We start from the raw sequence: 20,306 nt of genomic DNA, 5'->3' as shown, positions 1-20,306 counted from the left end.
TCAATGGACCCACTTTTAATCATAGTTTCTATAGCATGCTCTACTCTATAGAAGTGGACAATTTTCTACCACTATGCTATCTAACATGCATTATTAGGACAAGTACTCCTATAACCTTTAGCTAATGTCTATGTACAATCAAACTTGTTAATATTTGAACATAGGAATATTGTAGCTAATTAATTAACAAGAAGGCTTATGCTTAAAACCTTTCCTAGAACGAGTAAAGTGTATCTAACAATTCATAATTCTTTCCGACTTACTATTATTACCATAATCAATTAACATCTTTGCTTAATGCTTACCCTCTAGTAAAGTTTTTCTCTGCAAGAATAGGAATCTTACTCTTAGGCCCTTGATTCAATCCCTGCAATAGAGAAGGAAAAGTTCTGTTTAATTATGTCTCTCAAACATTACATTGTAATTATATATTAAATTTCACCTATTAACAATGACTAATAATGGGTCCATATTTATATGTTTTGCGTGTTTTTGCATCAATATTTTTAGCAAAAGACTCTCTGAAATTTGTAGTCCAATGGCTAGAAAGGTTCCCACGCTATAAAAATAGAGAGCTTTACATCACTGGAGAGAGCTATGCTGGCCATTATGTGCCTCAACTAGCTAGAGAAATTTTTACTTATAACACCAACACTAAGTACCATCAATCTCAAAGGAATCATGGTAAATATATGTATACTCAACTTCCATTTATGCATTTACAATACTGATCGATAGTCAAAAGTTTTATACAACAATGGTATTTGCTTTTATTTTTCATATTTAAAAATTATCAATTATATCACCTTGATTTGAATTTCATATCTAAAATGGTATTGTTTATTAAGTGCTTCTTACTCACCAGGCTTCCCAACTCTTTTTTTTTTTTCTAAACTTCGAAATCACATGGTTCTTGAAAAATGGTATCTTTTGTAGGTGCTGCTATAATAGTGACTATGACTTGATGCTCATATAGTATATATTATTATTACAGAATATGATTTAATCTCATTTTTGTACAACTACGAGATAAGGATATATTATTATTACTGGAAAAATGAAAAAACTTACATTGCCAGGATGAAATAAGCATGGAAAAATAAAATATATGAAAGAAGCAAGGACAAACCAGTTGTTTTTCTGTTCATAGTAGCATATACAAACAGTTTTTGCTCCACTTCCCACTACAAATTTATTTTCTGCTAGCATAGAACTTAGACACATATTAAAAACAAGTGAACCAGAAAAACAAAAACTTAGACAACTCAATTTCGGTGTCAGTGGATATATACACAAATTCATATTAAGTTCATATTATGGTAGAATGAGTAAGAACAAGATTTTCGGCTCAATTGCTTGATCAGAAGCATTTAAGTTCATCAAGATAAAAATGAAATTTACATTGATAGCCAGAGAACCATACACTACTTACTTGCCCAAAGATTAGATCCACCAGGGAGAATTATTTTTGGCAGAAATGCAATCTTTCTTTCCTAATATATTCAATTATTCACCCTCAATTGAATAATTATTTTGTTTAGCAGAATTCATAGTTTGGATTTCTAGATTGGATAAAATTGGATATTTAGGTCATAGTTTGGATCTCTAGATTTAGATACCTGGTTCTTGTGAGCTCAATTGAGAGAGAGCAGAGAAGGACCAAAGTAGGAAGAGCGACGGTGGCAGCAGAGAGAAGGAGCGACGGCAGCAGCGAAGTGACGGTGGCGCGAGCAAAAGGAGTGACAATAGCGCGAATGTGGGGAGCGACAGCGGCACGACAGCAACAGAGCGCGACGGCAGCGCGAGCAAGAGGAGCGACGGCGGCGCAACCGTGACGGAGCAACCACAGCAGCGGAGAATGACGGTTGAAAATGGTGTGATTTGGGTGTTGGTGATGAAATGGTGAATTTGGGGAATTATATTTCTGAACTTTGGAGTCGGGAATTGGACGCGGGGTGGGTTTTTAGTAATAAAAATCGACCGCAAATTCGTCGATTTTAATTTGAAAGAAAGTAGCACCCTAAACGTCTATTTTATACATTAAATATACACTGTTCATTTGATTTTAGAAAGTGATCTAGATCGTTCAAAGTTATCGACGGCAATGTTGTCGATATTTTAAATAATAAAATAGACGACGATGATTTTAATTTGAAAAAAGCAACACCCTAAGCGTCTATTTTATGCACTAAATCTACACCGTTCATTTGATTTTAGAAAGCAATCTAGAACATTCAAATTTATCGACGGAGTTGTTGTCGATATTTTAAATAATAAAATAGACGTCATCTTTGTCGATTTTAATTTGAAAAAAAGCAACACCCTAACCGTCTATTTTATGCAGTAAATCTACACCATCCATTTGTCTTAGAAAGCGATCTAGACTGTTCAAATTTATTGACGATAATGTTGTCGATATTTTAAATAATAAAATAGACAACATGTTCGTCGATTTTAAAATAAAAGTATTTTTAGTTCCAGACTCGTCGACAATGTGACGACTCGTCGACAATGTGACGATAATAGTGGGGAGGTTAATGCATCATAAAAAAAATCGACGACTTAGCCGTCGATTTTATTGTTTTATTTTTAATTATTTTTTTTAAAATATCGACAGCAGGCTGTCAAAAAATATCGACGGGAGAGATAGCCGTCGATTTTTTGCGTCGATAAATACGTTTTTTCTTGTAGTGAAGAGAAATAGTTTTGAATTATGCAGAACTTATCAGTACACAACACCAAAAATTCTTAAACAATACACATAAATATCTTAGTTTTACACCGAAATTAGTTGCAAATATACAAAAATATTTCCTTTAATGCTGCCTTTTTTTTCTTCTTCTTCTTTTCCTTATTTCTTTCTTTTTTTTAGTTGAATGAATGTAAGTTCATTCTTATCTAAGTAATTTTGCAGCATTATGTGTTTCATCTTCTTCTTTGTATGATTTTTTTTATTTTTATTCTTGTTAAGAGAGTAAAACAAGAAAAAACTTGAGAAGATAAAATAAGAAAAAAAAAAGATGAATAAGAAAAAAAGAAGAAGAATAGAAGATGAGGAGGAGGGAGAAAAAGAGTTTTCAATTATACAGAATTTATCAACGCACATACACCAGAAATTCTTAAACAATACACATAAATATCTTAGTTTTACACTGAAATTTGCTGCAAATACACAAAAACATTTTCTTTAATGCAAAACTCCTACATTACATTCAATTTAAACCATCAACAATGAACAATAATTTTTACAAACAAAAACAATATTATTCACTTACAGAATCATAAACTATTAATGAAAACATTAACTAGAATCGAACACACCTCAGCCACTAGATTGGATTCAAAATAATAATCTACTTCGCTCTGGTTAAATTAACAATTTGAACTTGAATTTATTATCTTCAACAACGAGATAACTATTCGAAACTGATTTCAGAGCTTGATTTTAAAAACATAGAGAACGAAGAAAATCGCAAAAAATTAAGAAAGAGAACGTAGAGAACGAACGAAGAGAAACGCAGAGATGGAAGAAAATATAGATCCAAAATGCTGAGAAAATTTGAAAATGGAAATGAAATCCTTTCAAAAAAGGCAGTTATATATTCGCGCGTTGATTGAAAAGTTAGTTAGATAATGGGGCGTGAGGTGAATTTGGTTAAAGAGACTTGTATGGACTTGTATCGAAAAATGACTTGTATGTGGAGAATATTTATTTATATATTAAATTTTTTAATCAGATTAAATATTAATGTAACAAAAAAATTAATTACTTAATCTATTTATATAATAAATAAATTAATTCTTTCAATAAATATATATTGATCTCTTAATAATTAACATAACTACTTAGGATGTGTTTTGGGTTTTCGTTGGGGAAGAGAGAAGCCCGTCAGAATGACTTGAATGTTCCATTTTTATGTTTGACAATTTTTTGAAACTCTAAAATCCAGAAGTACTTTCACCTCTGAACGTACGTTCACGTGAAGTAAAAAATTTTAGGTTCTGCATTCACGTTAAGAAGGCTGATTCTAGGTGAGAAATTTTTTTCTTTTCTACCAACTTTACCCTTCATTTTCTTTTATAAGAAGGATGCAAGTAACCATATAAATTTCACAATTCTTTGTGTATGTTCTTCGTTTCAAAATTTTTTTTTCATCAAAATTTTTTAGATTTGTTTCAATCACTGCTCAGGTAAAAATTTTAATTTTTTATTATTTTTAGTACTTTCTTTTATATTTTGATTTTGATTTTTTTATTATATTTTTTTTATTTATATGATAAAATATTTTTTATATGATTTTTTAGTGTTCTGTGTTATATTTTTATTATATTTTTTTATTCATATGACAACTATTGTTAATATAAATTCTTATTTTTATTAATTTTTATGATGTTTTTATTATTTTTTGTTTGTATAAATTCTTTTTTTCTATCTTTTATTATACTATATTTATGTTGTGTATAAAATTTTTAATTTTTTTTATTTAATTTTATTCATATAAATTTTATTTACTTTTTATTGTAAATTTTTTATTCATATAATATATGTTGTTGGTTGTAATTATTTTATACTATGTTTGTATGAATTTTTTTTCGTTTTTATTGTACTTCTCACTATACTTTATTTTCGTTTTTATTGTATACTAGTTATAAGTAACAAAAAAGTCATAAATAATAAAAATTTATAGTCTAAAATGATACTAAATTAAAAAGTACTAACCGTACTAAAAAAATTATAGAACATTTTCTTTTTATTTGGCATTATAAAATGTATAATACTCTCTTTTATATTTTTATTTTTTATTGTATTTATTTTATTTATATAATAAATATTTTTTATATTATTTTTTTAGTGTTCTGCTTTTTTATTATTTTTTAATTCATATGAATTTTTTTATGATATTTTTTATTATTTTTTATGTATTTTATTAGTGTTTTATCTTTTTTAATTTAATATTTATTAGGCCAATGAATTATAACTCAAATGGCATAGTCTTCCCATACTGACCTAAGAGATCGCGAGTTCAAATTTCCTATCTTCGGTAAAAATAAAATTTAATATTTATTAGTGTAAAAAAATTTAATATTTATTAATGTTTTTATGTATTAAAATATATTTTATCAATTTTTATATTACTTTAATTTAATAAGTAAATTTTTATTTTATTATAAAATAATATTTTTTAATAAGATTTATTTAAATATCTAAAGTAAAATAATAGGATAATATAAAAAATTATTTAAATTAATATTTTTTTAGTAATTTTTCATTTAAAAATGATTTTGAGTAATATAATTCAAATAATATTTATTTTATTATAATCTATTTTGATACAAAAATTGTCAAATATAAATTATAGTTAATACAAATTTATTTTTCATCAAAATCAAGTTTACAAAATTAATTCTATACAAATTTTTATTTATAAACTGTAATCTAAACAGACACTCACTGTACGGACAGGCTTTACACTAATTCCTAACTTCCTATAATAGAGATGGAATGATGGATAGATAGAAAAGTAGATAGATTTATTATTTTTATTTTTATTTTTATTTAAGAATTAAAAAGCATTCTTAGTTCGCTTTGGGGTTTCTATCGCTCCCAACTAACCAAGTAACCATTATTTCTTCCTTTAAATGCAATCCGAATAAAATCCTAACAAGTTCTTCTCGGGATTCTCTTTTTCCATTTCTCGCACTTTCTCTTCCGTTGTCTCGAGAAAATTCTATTACCGGGAACAACTTCAGTTGCTTCTTTTCTTGATCTTCTGCGCTGTCGGAACCTCGTTTCCGCTTCCCGAGTTGCGGTTTCTGTGCGAGCGAGTTTGGCCAAGTGAACCCTCGTTTGTTAAACCCTATGGAGAAGAACGAGGTGTGCACATCGGAGTCCGTCGATGGAAGCCGCGACGTGTGGAGCTCCAGATCTTCGGATTCTTCCTCCGCTGATCATCTCGTTGTCATGGTCAATGGAATTCTCGGAAGGTGTGATCGAATTTTTTTTCTTTTTCTATTCAGTTCCTTTTTTTATTGTAAATCTATGAAACACCGATCGTTTTTGTAGTGACACTTCTCGATTGCGTTTGTTTCGATGTTCATATGTGAAAAGTTTGAAGGCTTTACGTTGTGGCACTCAATTGGAATTTTGAGATGTTGTGAATTGATAACTTTTGTTGCTTGATATATCTTTTTCTTTTTTTGTTTAATTTTTTCATTACATAATTCATGTTTTGAATTCGACGGTCTTTTGATGCAGTGCAACGGATTGGAAGTTCGCTGCAGAGCAGTTTGTTCAAGAGCTTCCTGATGAAGTGTTTGTTCACTGTAAGAACTAAGAACCCTTTGCTTCCGATGATATATTATTATTACTTATTTACTTTCAAAAGCTTTTTAATGATGATGATAAGAGCTTGTTTTTCTAGTATAAGATATTCCTCTAGTCTAGACACCAAAAGCCTAAAAAAGATAATCCTTTAGTCTCATTTTTTATGAATTTCGGGAGACAAGACTTGTCTTGAAATATTATGCACTGTGCTTGATTTTAATTTTCAACTATTTCCTTAAAACCCAGGTAGCGAAAGAAATGTGTCTAAGCTGACACTAGATGGTGTAGATGTAATGGGAGAGCGATTGGCAGAGGAGGTTAGTAACTACATAACACGTTTTCTTTCTGAATTAGTGTTTCATTTGAAAGTGAACTACCCCTGATTTTATAATGTTAAATACCAGAGACTATATATCCCAAAACTGGCATCGTTAAAATTATTAGACATTATAAATATTATGTTTAGAATTCGATGGTAAGAAATGGTGTTGGGACAATTCCATTTTCATTTATAATATCAACTATATTGCAGTTGATTATGCATCTCTCCATTCCTCTGATATTTCATAACCTAATGCTGCGGTTGTGAGTTTTATTTTGGAAAGATGAGGAAAGGGAAGGTGTCTCAGGAGTCCATTTTACTCTACCAACTTCTTCCCTCCCTTTCCTTCTAGAATGGAACTCATAAGTACACCGTAATCAAAGTTTACTTTGTGAAACATTCATAAAATTCTCATGAATGAAAATTAAAGAGGAAGTGTTCCTTTGCATGAATCATGGGATATTTTATGTTCTCATGTTTTAGGCTGCAAATCTGTCATCGTAAATTTGGAGAAACGAATTTCAGTCTATCCATTATATCAAGCAAGAAAGCTGATAAGTTAATATCACATGCATACTCGACATGGACAATTTTCATATGATGATTTTGCTTCAAACAGATCTGTGTATTATGTGTGATATGATATTTGAGATCATTACTTTCTACACATGTATGTGGTATGTCTATCTTGGCATTGAATTTATAATTGGTGTTGCTGTTAACAACACATCTATTTTTTAGGTCCGTGAAGTGGTTAGAAGAAAGCCAAATATGCGTAAGATATCTTTCGTCGCACATTCAGTGGGAGGACTAGTGGCAAGATATGCAATTGGAAAGTTATATAGGCCACCTGAAAGAGAAGATAATGGCGATAAACAAAGAAAGGAGGACTCAGCCGGTAAATTGTGTGGTTTGGAGGCTATCAATTTCATTACAGTTGCTACACCTCATCTGGGATCAAGAGGCAATAAGCAGGTACAACAAAGTATCCAAAATTCAAAATTGACCTCTTTAGAGTAGAAAAGCAATTATTTATTTTATTTTTTATTTTCTCAATATGGAAAGAAAATTCCTAAGAGATTAAGGCATTTAGCAAGGCATGTTGATTTTGCTGCATATCTACCAAAATAACACCTGCTTAAAAGTCCATCTGTAGAACATCCAATAGAAGCTAATACTACGATATGTATAACCCTACCTATATGTTGCCTAAATGGCAACCAAATCTGTTAATTCCGCTCTGAAAGTTGCCCCAAGAGGATCCATTACCAGAGTGGGAGGGGGTGACCATGAGACTTTACATGTGGTATATTTATGTCGAGTGCAAATATAATCGGAATTCTTTGCTTATTTTGAGGCTGTAGTTGGCTAGCACCAACTTCTTTGTTTATACGTTAAATCACCTAGTATAATTTTTCTTAGATACGAAAAAGAGTGCCAGTGTAATGGTTCTTTTTGGAGCTTGGGTATTATGGGATGCCCTCTTGTCCAAAGTCCCCGGTTGAGTAGTATGAGATTAATGGGATGTTTGATGTTGTATCTAATGAGAGTGGTTTGTTCCCTTCAATTGTTTGTTTTCCTTAGTTACTTAACAATGGTATTAGAGCCCAAGTTGTTGGTACCATGAAAATATCTATAGGCTGGATAAAGGTCAATACCAGATATTGATAGCCGATAGCTGAGTTGTTACCGCTGGATTAGTGTCGATAGAGGAAAGTCACTGAGAATGTCGGCTTTGCAAGGGTGGTGTACTATTAGGGACATGGTAATAATGCGGTGCCCATAGTCCCACATGGAATAGTATGGAATGCTTGATGTGTATTTAAGGAGTGGTTCTTCCCCATTAATGGCTAACTTTTAGGTTGTGATTTTCGATTTCCTTTTAAGTACATAACAAATTCCTATATAACTTTTCCTAAGAACAAGGTCATGTCTTCCCTCTAATTTACATTCTCTCAGTTTAATTGTCTTCTGGATTTGGTTGTTGAACCAGATAGCTTGGATGATTGATTTATTGTCTGCCAATTTCTCAAATTCTCTGTCATCATCCAACAACTGAAAAATGTTAGTGTAAAGTGGGTGAAAAGGAACTTGATGCATTTACTGGAATTATACTTGTCTAGAATATAATGGTTTATCTTCCTTCCCACTCCATTTTGAATCACTATCTGAATCCATTTTCTAATCTCATTAATGTTTTTGTAGAAAGATTGAGATGCCATCAAACCATATGGCCTAGAACCATATTTTGATATTTTGGGGAGAGTATCCAAAAACATCTCTTTGGAGTATATTACCTTATTTCTTTTTATTTACTCATTTTTATCCATATACCATCTCATGTTTCTTCTCTTATTGCCTGAATGGGAAAGGGTAATTTCTTTTTCTTTTTTCTTTCTAAAAAAATAGGGAAATTGATGGTTTGTTAAAATGTCAACATAAACAAAGCATTTTTCCAATATATGGAGTTGACTGCATGAATCAATGGATGCCATACGGAGTTTTGTCATAGAGCATATTTTTGTTCAGTCCATGGGTATCAAATCAAAAAGGAATCTTAAGGGACACTTAGAAGTGGACAAAATGGACTTTATTTATGTACTTCACTTGAGAGATTGTTATGAATGTGTTCTTCTAGAGTGCTGCATATATGTTCAGCTTCATCAAAAGTTTCCATCTTGAAATTTCAATTAAGAACTCAACATGAGAACGTCCATAAAGTTATTGATGAACATAGAGTAATTGCATCTTTTTGGGATATAAATATGTTAATTGGATTTTAAATTTCAGGTTCCATTTCTTTTTGGCGTAATTGCCTTTGAGAAACTTGCAAGTTGTGTTATTCATTGGATTTTTAGGAGGACAGGTCAGCATCTTTTCCTAGTAGATGATGATGGAGGAAAACCTCCATTGCTTAAACGCATGGTTGAAGATTGTGATGGATGTTATTTCATGTATGTTTGTTGCAACCTTGTATCAGTTTCCTTTGATCTATCATCGTACCTGTCGGATGATTTTTTTTACTTTATGCAGGTCTGCATTGCGTGCTTTCAAACGCCGGGTTGTTTATTCAAATGTGGGATATGATCGTATCCTTTATAATTGCTCCTCTCTCTCTCTCTCTCTCTCTCTCTCTCTCTCACACACACACACACACACACACACACACACACACACACACACTGTCACACACACACACACACAAGAACCTTTCATATTTTGTTTTCCCTTATAAAGGTTTGTTTTCCCTTATAAAGGTTTTAGATATTGTTGGCTGGAGAACATCATCCATTAGACGTGATAGTGAACTCCCAAAGGTACTTCCTGGCATGCCTTTTGTATTGCTATCGGGCTCAACAGATCCTCTGCTTCTATGCAGTGACTCAAATATTTATTTGCAGTGGGAGGAATCACTGAATGAAAAATATCCACATGTTGTGTATGAAGAGCACTGCAAAGCTTTAGATGCTAACCAGTATGAGTCGGCAGAAGATAATGGCTCTGACAAGATAGAAGGTGTGTATCCACTGTTTGTTTCACAATAGATAGTAGTGTTTTCCATACCTGTTGTAGTTGGTTTGTATGTTCGAATACGAATTGCCTTGCATGCATTGCTAGGTGTTAAGTACCCAAATAAAGAAAACAAGAATGAAGGGAAAGAAGCAGTTTAGTTAGTTAGAGAAGAAAGTGGTAAAATAGCTCCTTTGCCTTTTATTTACAATAGAATGGGACCATCTGAGGTAACAAATAGGACATCTGGAAAACTTATTGGGGAGGGCACGAGTGAGGATGAATTCTGCTATAGGAGACAAGATTGAGAGTGTACAGAAGAAATAGAAAAAAAAAGAGAAAAAAGAAGAAGGGGGGGGAGGGGGGGTTGAAGAATCAGGAGGGAAAAGAAAGGAGAGGGTAGTAGCCTCTTGAATGCTACCTCGTTTCCTTCCTTTTCAGTACTTAGTTTTTCAATGAAATCTCAGAGTGGGAGAGTATCACCTTTGATATCCTCCGGCTCCTGTGTTTCTGTTCCAGTCTCTTCTACTCTCTCCTACTCTTCTATAATTCTATACTACTTCCTCTATTCGTGTTCTGCTGATACTGCATATTCTAACACTTGGCCACTCTCTTCTTATCATTGGTGAATCAATACTACTTGAATACTAGGAATATGATTAACTGATATCCGTTTGTTTATTGAATGACATTTGCAGATTTGCTTTGTCCATGTTCAATTCCAAATAGAATCGTATTGCATTGCTTATTTAATGAAAATCCATTTTCTTGTTGCCTCATCTAATGATCTTCTGAAATAAATAATTGTTTATGAATATTAGAGCTGATTGGTTTTGAAAATATTTCCTGATTTCATCTTCCTAAAATGATTCTTACTTCAAAATTTTCAAAGTTTAGGAAATGTGAGCATTTGTCAAAGTAGATTTTGTTTTAAATTAATAGGACACTGAAAATATGTTTGGTTGATCTATGTTCAAATTGTAATTTCAAAATCAAATTAACAAAAATAAGATTATGTGTTTATAAATTATAAAATATATATTCTTTTCATAAAAATAAAAAATAATATATTATATTTCCTAATTTCATTTGTGAATATAAATTTTTATAATTTATTTAAATAGTGTCTATTTCAATATTAATGAAATAAAATTGTACAAATAAAAATTAAAATAGACAAAAGTAGTATCTAGTAACACATCATGCCTATATAATGTACACATGATATAATATATAATTAAAACAAAACCTAATCTAAAATTTATACAAATTGCATATTTACAATGCAAAATAATATATAGTTAAATACTTATAATATTATGAATTTTCACTAAACTAACTAGTAATAAAAGGGTAAAGTATACTTCTTGTCTTCTTCACTGATGTCGTGCCAGTAAAAGAGGGCTACTTAGCTACTAACAAAACGCAAAAAGTGAAAGGAAGTTTCTGATAAGAACATATTCAATTTCAGAGACTTAAAAATGAAAACAATGGAAATTCAAAATGTGTTTTCAATATTTCTCTCTTCAGAAAATATTTCCAGAAATCATTACCTAAAGTTTTTAACCTAGCATGTTTTCAAATTCATTTTTGGTTTGTGAAAATAAGAAAGCAAACTATTTAGTACACCCTAAATATTTCAATAAATGTAAATTTCTTGAATAACATTAATGGACATTCACAAACGTGTGTTTATCCCTTAAAGATTTATTGGAGCTATGATAAGTGGGACCACTAAAATTTGGTCTTGATCTGAGTGTCTAGTTCTGTTGAATAATTCTTTTTGAAGAACCCAAATTTATTAGACATTCAGTGGTATTAGCCAGGCCCACTTGAGGGACAAGGTTTCGTAATTATCCTTGAATTTGGAAAATCGTGTCACTTGTGTGCTTTCATGCATCTTTACATTTCTCCAAATTACAAGATTGTAACTGGAATGAATGCTTGCAGAGGAGCTTGTAACAGGCTTATCCCGTGTGTCTTGGGAAAAAGTAGATGTTAGCTTCCACAGTAGCAGACAGAGGTTTGCTGCGCATAGTGTTATACAGGTTTGTGTTTCGCAGTCCACTATGCTTGTCGATTATTATAGCAGTATTTCATTTTAAACCCGACTATATTTCTTTGGCATAGATCCTTTAACTTGCACTTGTCCATCATAGTTTAAAATTGCTATTTTACAGGTCAAAGACCGAAGCTCACACATAGAAGGCGCAGATGTCATACAGCACATGATTGATCATTTTCTTACATAAATCCATTTGTCCGTAGAGTTATGTGTTTCCCACTTAGCCTTATACATTTTGCACAGGTAGGTCTAGAAATGTTCAGCTAGCCATAGCTAAATCTTATTGATGCAATGATGCTAATATTAATTTAAACCTGAAAATGAATTGGTTGCAGGGTGGAAGCATTGGTCATGACGTCCCTGTAAGTTCTTTATTTGTTTTAGGTGAAGCAGCAGTTAAAGTTTTGGCTATGTATAATTCTTGACTATGTATAAAATATGTATGTATATGTAAAGTAGATGCCATATTTATATCCCACAAAGCATTACGTGTTTACATGTATTTAACCATAACCAAACCAAAGCAGACCGATATTAAACAAATTAGTTCTTAAACTGATCGGCTTTTCTGAAAGTGATTAAATACCGGGTTTCTAAAATGCTTTTAAAAAATCAGAACCTGATAAACAAATATAGTGTGCGAGTTGGGTCATATTCATCTGCTCACTAACCTAGCGTCTTGAGAATCGGGAAGACATGTGGAGTTCAGTTAGTGCATACCATATCCTTCTAAATGCTGAAACAGGAAGAAAAAGAGAAATTCTTGGGATTGAGTAACTTTTAGTATTTTTGTCATTATTTGGCTATTATCCACTAAATTATTTTTAACGAATAAATTTTATTAATTTATGTGTGTAAACTCTGAAAAATATGAGTCCGAATTATATTGATTTATGTGTATAAAATTTTGGTAAATATAGGTATAAATTATATGTTTTTTGTGTGTAAAACGTGTATAAATATGGGAGTAAATTATTGTCAAGTGTTGGCTAAAAATAATAATATTTGTTGGGTACGTAGTATTGTTCTAAAAAAAAATCTTTTAAAATAATAAAATTATTTAAGTGATAAAGTGAGGTTAATCACTTGAATTTATAATTTTTATCATGTGTTATCACATTAAGAGGTGAAGATTGGAGAAAACATCCTGCGAAAAGTTAAAAGTTTTAAGTATCTTGGGTGCATCATACAGGATAATGGAGAGATTGAACAGGATGTAAATCATAGGATCCAAGCAGGTTGGTCAAAATGGCGGAGCGCATCTGGTTTTATATGCGACAAAAAAGTGCCTTTAAAACTTAAAGGTAAATTCTATCGCACCGCTATAAGACCGGCTATGCTGTATGGTACGGAGTGTTGGGCGGCTAAAGGGGAGCACGAACATAAGTTGAGTGTGGCAGAGATGAAGATGTTGAGATGGATGAGTGGTCATACGCGTTTGGATAAAATAAGGAATGAAGATATAAGGGAGAAAGTTGGAGTAGCACCCATTGTGGAAAAGATGGTTGAATCGCGTCTCAGGTGGTTTGGACATGTGGGAAGAAGACCGATAGAACATCCAGTCAGGAGGGTGGATGAGATGGAAGATGGACAAAGGGCGAAAGGCAGAGGAAGACCTAAGAAGACCATCCATGAGGTGGTCAAACGAGATCTACATGTAAACGGTCTTTCTGTAGACATGATACATGACAGAGCACAATGGCGTCGTTTGATTCATGTAGCCGACCCCACTTAGTGGGACAAGGCTTTGTTGTTGTTGTTGTTGTTGTTGTTGTTATCACATTAATTTAAGAATAATTGGACATTTAGGAGTTGATTGGTTTGTGAAAATATTTTGTTTTTATTATTCGAAAATTATTATTTTCAATTTTTCACATTTTAGAAAACGTAATTGATTTGTGAGAGAATTTAACGTGAGCAAAAAGGGTTAAAAGTTTTAAGAATTTTTAATTTGAAAAATTTTCGGTAAAAATTTAATTTGAAAAATAAATTTGAGCGCAAAAATTTAATTAATTGCGGAAAAATGTGTACCAGTGTTATAATTTACTATACATGTTTAGGTCTTTCTGAAATTGTGCATGAGAAAAATAAACTGTTAAAACAACCAGAAAAATATTAAGAATAAAAATCGGAACACTTATCTTAAAAATTTTGGTCGTAGGTGTAGTCAAGGGGCGAAAATTTCAAAATCGCTCAAAATTGCACTACTTAAGGGGTATACGGGCGTGACTCCCCCTGACTTCACACTCAAAATCACAACATCCGGCCCTTGGAGAGAGAGCGCCACGAAGAGATTGAGAGAGGAAGAGAACCTAGTGTAAGATCTGGAAAAATTATAAAAGGATTAATTGGATAATAATCATTAAATTAAAATAGTTAAAACGTGTTGGGGGTTCGAAAATTAAAATTTAGGAATTTGAAAATTTAACTATGATAATAGAACTTAGTGAATTTTTCTAAGTGTGAAAATATAATTTTCTGCGGAAAAATGAGTAAGGACATGTGCCGGTAATTTAACCGGCAGTATTAGCTTAAACTATTCAGTACTGCAAGTGAGAAAATTTATTATGAGTCAGAGCAAACGGACCCTGGCTGCAATTGGACCCAAGGCCCATTCACTTATACCCTTACTCCACCCCCTTTCGACACACTCTCCCATTTCACAAAACACACACATTGTACCCTAGAAGAGAAGAGGAGAAAGGAGCACTATTCATCTTCTTCCTTCTATCATAACTTTTGATCCGGAGTTTTGATTGATGAGCCGTTTGCTACCATGCGAAGCTCTCATTGAGCTCTTCAATTCTATTTTGATATTGTGGTGAGTGTCTCGAAGTCCTCTACTCAGCTTCATTTTTCCCTTTCAATTTTGTGTTTTGGTTTAGGTTTTAAGAAAATCTTGTGATTTTGGTTATTTAGGGGTGTTCTAGTATGAGCTATTGGAGAGTTTTACTCCAAACCTTGGTGAGAAAAGATAAAAAGTTACCCTTGTGGTTAGTTGAATTTAATAAACCCTAGAGTTGATTACAGTACAATGTATGAATTTAGATAGAATATATGTTGATTTGGAGTTGAGTTCGTGATTTGGAGTGCTTGATATTGGGCTTTGGTAGCTAACCTTGGGAGCTTGTGAAAAAAAGAGTCTTTGGTGATTTTTAGCTTGGGAGGAATCGGCCAAGGTACAATTAAGTTTCATTTAAATACCATGTAATGTGACATGAAGTCCTAGACTAGTTGTCCTAGAAATAGGATTGAATTGTATGACCGGATGAATTTAAAATGTGTAATCGTTAAATTGTTGTTGGATTTGAGTTTGTTTTGGTGATTGGTTGTTTGTAAATGGTTTAATTACTCTGTTGGTCCCTATAGTTTCGTAAAATTTTCAATTAGGTCCCTATACTTTTTTTCTTTTTAATTGGGTCTCTGCACTATTTTTTTTTCAATTAAGTCCTTCTTAGTAGTAATTGGCTTAATTTTATAGGAACCCAACTAAAAAAAATGAATTGGTATAAGGACCTAAATAAAAGGAAAAAAAAAGTGTAGGGACCCAATTAAAAAAAAAATTGGTGCAAGGACTCAATTAAAAGGAAAAAAGGTAGAGGGACCTAATTGAAAATTTTACGAAACTATAGGGACCAATAGAGTAATTAAACCTTTGTAAATTGTATGAGAATGGGATATGAGTCTGGTGATTGAAATTGATGAATTAATGAGTTGATGAATTAATGAATTTTGGGTCGGATGCCGTGAAAGGTAAGATTGATAAGCACGAGAAATTGAAATGATGAGAATTTTGATGTAGTTTTTATTTGAATTGGTAATTATGGAAGTTTGTATTGAATATGAGAAGGGCGTTGGATATTGGAATTGTGAACTTAAATGGTTTGGATATGAGTGATTAGGTTTGGATGGTTAGAAATTGATGAGTGAGTAATTGAAAATGTGGAGTGTCTAAGAATGAAATTGGTATTGAATTGAGTGTGGTTGATTTGGTTTGAATTGTGAATTCTTTGAAATTTGGCAAATTCTATTTTTATGTAAAAATTAATTTTTGACCAACTTTGATGGGGCATAACTTGATCTTTGGAGTTTGGAATTGACTGAATTTGTCTTAAATCGAAGATGGTTATAAGAGCTCCAAAATAGTTTAAAGATGAAAAAATGAAGTTTTGTAGAAAAAGTTACGTACCTTGAAAGTTAGGTATAAAAAATTGAACTCTATGATGTTGTAAAAAACCAAGATTTTTGGTTTGTGTGGCCACGCACCATATGGTGCGTACGCACAGAACAAAGGAATGGAAGTGCTCGTGCGTATGCATGATGTAAGACCCAAGATTTTTAGAAAATAAATAATGAATTATTTATGTTTATATATATAGTTTTATTTCTAGAAAATTGCCTTTACTAAAAAGTAAATAAATCAAAGTTATGAGACTTCAAGTTTTAAGTTAATTCGGATTTATATAAATTTCAATTACAACTAGATACTTTTTATTAATTAAAATTTATGATTTGGGTTCTTCCTTAATTAAAATTTAAGGTTTTAGTAATTGAAGATAAAAGAGAGTTTTATATATAATTTAAATTAAATAATTAGAAATTTTGATTAATATTATGAACTAAAAAAATTTATTTATTTATCTCTAATTTTAAATTAGAGTATTTAATTGATAATAATTTATAATTTAAAAAATAAATAATATTATTAAAATTAATTATATTGATTAAATTTGGTTTTAAATTAAAATCCTACTCAAATTCTAAATTTTCAATACTAAACCCTAATTCCCAATTCACGGATCCTAACCCTAATCTCCTTTTATATATAAAAGGAGATCAGTAGATGGTTCTTTACTCGACAAGTGTCTAACCTGTCTGAACGACACATGGCACAGTAAAGAGCAAGGGTATCAAAGTAAATATATATATAGAATGACAAAACTTAGACATTTAGCGGCAACTTTTTTCATAAACCACTGAATTTCAAAATTCAAAAACTCAGATCTCTCTCCATCGTTCTCTTTGCCTGCCGGTAGCGAAGCTCAGCACCGTCACCAGAGTAAACGCAAAAACTTTGCTCGCAATGCAAACAGAAGAACCGCCGTTAGAGACTTTTCATCTGTTTCCAAAAATCGAAGCTCGATCCCTACGCAGTTACTTAGCAAAGATGGCTGTCGTGGCTTATGGCCGTCACCGGGGAAGCAATCAGGGATTGAGCTCATCACCGTCGAGCAGCAGAGATGAAGAATAACAATCCAGAAGTGATGATGGTTGTTGATGCAGCAGCGAGGAGAAAGAACAGCGGCAGCGGCGAGTGGTGTTCCTACCAACAGTGAAGAAGGAGTAGCTAGAAGCAAGTTGATGACATGGTGAAGAGAACGAGAGCTCTGAAATCCTACCATCGACGGTGTTACAGAGGTAATTTTTTTAAGTAGAAATTTGTTTTATATTTTCTTAACACGATGTGATTCACCCTTATTCATAGATCTGGCTTTTACCATTGTTAGCTCTATGTAGTGTCTTTTAATTTTTTTAATTGATGCGCTCTTTCTAATGATAAAAGCTAAGGAGGGATAATAAGGAAAATTGGAATCGGGCAGAGTAGATGTAAATGCTGAATGGTTTTAATTTGCTTTGATTTGGTGACTCAATGTTGCTGCATTTAGATTCGAATACCATGAATTAGACTTTGTAGTACTCTTTTGTTTATTTGACAGAATGAATTCATGGAGGGTTTTGTTTTCTTCTACTAAATGGAGCTAGAATTTCGAGTAATTAATCATTAAATTCTGCTGCATGTGTAGCCTGCAACTGAACACTATGCTAATTCGAAGACATGCTTCTTTCATATTCTCTTCAAGGATTGGTTTATCTGATTATGTTCTCTTTTCATATCCTCCTATGAGACTATGAGCCATATTTATTTCCTAAATTCTTCAATAGTATATTTTGTTAAAAAATATTTCGGCAGCCATGTTTGTATTTTTTAAGATACCTACATAAACAGGGTATTTATTGTAGTTATACATTTTCAACAGGTGCGCATAAAAGGGTTCATTCAAATGAAGAGTGGTCAAACTGTTGGAATGCTTCTGAAATTTGTGAACCATATAAGTGCATACAGTAACTATTTGTACGTTGTCTCATATAAAATGTCTCATACAGTAACAGGGTACTTATTGTTGTTATAAATTTTCAACAGGTGCGCATAAAAGGGTTTCATTCAAATGAAGAGTGGCCAAACTATTGGAATGCTTCTGAAATTTGTGAACCATATCAGCGCATACAGTAACCAAAGGACGCGCACGCGTGAATGGTACGCCCAAGCATGGCTGAGGCTGAAGACAGTGACGACGCGCACGCATATGTTATGCGTACGCGTCGATGTGCAAAAATTCAAGGGACGCGCACGCACAAGGGACGCGTACGCATCGGTAAATGAGCGTTGCGCTCTCTTTGAGAACGCTAGGTTCTCCTGAAACTGCAACCAAGTACTTTTTCTGACCCACTTCATCAAAGACCAAAAAGCCTACTCCGAGTACTTGATGACTGAATTGGAAAGTGTATAAATAGAGAAAATTTTGAATTCATTAGGTCGGGGATCTTTTACCTTTTCTTTTAGTTCTTCTTTTTAGGAGTTCTTTAGAATTTTCGATCTTCTTTTGGATTTCTTTCTGTTCTTTAAGTTTCTGCAATTTTTCTTTTCTGTTTTGAGCTAGAGCAATGATGAATTAAACTCCAATTTTATTAGGGGGAGGAGCTCTATTGTAATTCCAATGAATCAATGAAATTCTCCTTCTTCTCAATTCAATTGTGTAGCTATTGGGTATCTTCTGCTTTTACTGTGAATTATTCACTATGGAAGGGGGTTTAATTCAATTGAATGTGGGTGTGAGCCTCAGAAGGGGAATCACCTTCATTAGAACTGAAGCTCTATCCTTCACTCCTCTCTTGATCAATACCATTCGGGAGGAATTGAGATCTTGAGAGTTAGTGTGGCTTATGGATGAGAGATATGCACTTAACCTCTTCTCATGACAATTAGATCAAGGAATTGGCAAGGTTGATTGTGATTAGAGAGATTGGATTGCCAAGGAATTGGGATCCAATCAATTTCAATCCGCCATAGATCTACTCATATGATTGAAAAATGAGTTGAGACCAATTTGATTCATGATGGATTACAGTATCTCCAATCCCTGATGAATCACTTTCTTTGAATTTCTTCAGTTTAGATCTCTATGATTTTACTACAATTCACATTGTTCAATTCTGTTTTGATTTCCCAGCACCCAATTTCCTTTATTATTCATGCAATTTAAGTTTCCTTGCAATTTAGATTCATCAATTTGAATTTCTTGCACTTTAAGATTCAGTCATTTACCTTTCTTGCAATTTAAGTTTCAGCTCTTTTAATTTCTTGCACTTTAAGTTTCAGCAATTTATCTTTCCTATCATTTAAGTTTTAGCCAATTTACTTTCAGCATCTTAAATTTCTTGCACTTTACTTTCTGTCAATCCAATTTCACTCAATTCATCAAATATTAGCTTAACTAAATTCATCACCATATTAAAGTTGTTTGATCCATCAATCCCTGTGGGATCGACCTCACTTTCGTGAGTTTTACTACTTGATGCGACCCGGTACACTTGCCGGTGAGTTTGTGTGGAATCGATTTTCCCTCATCAAATTTTTGGGGCCGTTGCCGGGGATTGATTTAGATTGACAATGATTAAGTAGGTGATAATCTAGATTAAGCATTTTTTGTTCTTTGTTTTTGCTAAGCATATTAACTGTTTGTTATTTTGTTTATGCTAACTTTAACTTTACTCTAGCAATAGAGTGTTCTATCTTTGTTTTTCTTTGGTTTGTTTGTGTTGTATACCAGGAGGAAGAAGAGGTGCATCCACCTCTTTTGATTCTGAGCTGGAGAGAATATTCTTGAGATTGAGAAGAGAAGCAAGAAGGAAGGGAGTGATTGGAGAAGAAGAATCAAAAGGGAAAGATCAAGAGATGGAAGGTAACTTCCCTAATCCACCAGAGGAGGTAGCCAACAACAATGGCCAACCTCCAAGGGGAGTTC

At 32.5% G+C, this 20,306-nt stretch overlaps 1 protein-coding gene across 1 annotated transcript; it reads left to right on the top strand.

Moving 5' to 3' along the window:
* The first annotated feature begins 5,522 nt into the window (after positions 1-5,522).
* LOC107625341 (alpha/beta-Hydrolases superfamily protein) lies at positions 5,523-12,777 on the top strand. The gene is made up of 11 exons (XM_088506311.1): positions 5,523-5,985; positions 6,257-6,324; positions 6,572-6,642; positions 7,389-7,622; positions 9,438-9,601; positions 9,681-9,736; positions 9,912-9,964; positions 10,049-10,163; positions 12,108-12,205; positions 12,338-12,465; positions 12,558-12,777. Exons 1-10 carry the CDS (start codon positions 5,861-5,863, stop codon positions 12,407-12,409), a joined length of 1,056 nt encoding a protein of 351 aa, XP_088362437.1. The 5' UTR covers positions 5,523-5,860; the 3' UTR covers positions 12,410-12,465; positions 12,558-12,777.
* Positions 12,778-20,306: the final 7,529 nt, after the last annotated feature.

The sequence above is a fragment of the Arachis ipaensis genome, chromosome B2 (assembly GCF_059453495.1).
Source record: "Arachis ipaensis isolate K30076 ecotype BB chromosome B2, ASM5945349v1, whole genome shotgun sequence".
Lineage (NCBI taxonomy): Eukaryota > Viridiplantae > Streptophyta > Magnoliopsida > Fabales > Fabaceae > Arachis > Arachis ipaensis.
The sequence above is the reverse complement of the archived record's forward strand: the minus strand, read 5'-3'. Positions and strand labels throughout refer to the sequence as shown.

Bases quoted from the DNA above. Each gene is read 5' to 3' on its own strand.
- LOC107625341 (XM_088506311.1), top strand. From the start codon at position 5,861: ATGGAGAAGAACGAGGTGTGCACATCGGAGTCCGTCGATGGAAGCCGC. The intron at 9,737-9,911 runs GTATCCTTTATA...TAAAGGTTTTAG, and splicing joins TTCAAATGTGGGATATGATC to ATATTGTTGGCTGGAGAACA. The intron at 10,164-12,107 runs GTGTGTATCCAC...GAATGCTTGCAG, and splicing joins TGGCTCTGACAAGATAGAAG to AGGAGCTTGTAACAGGCTTA.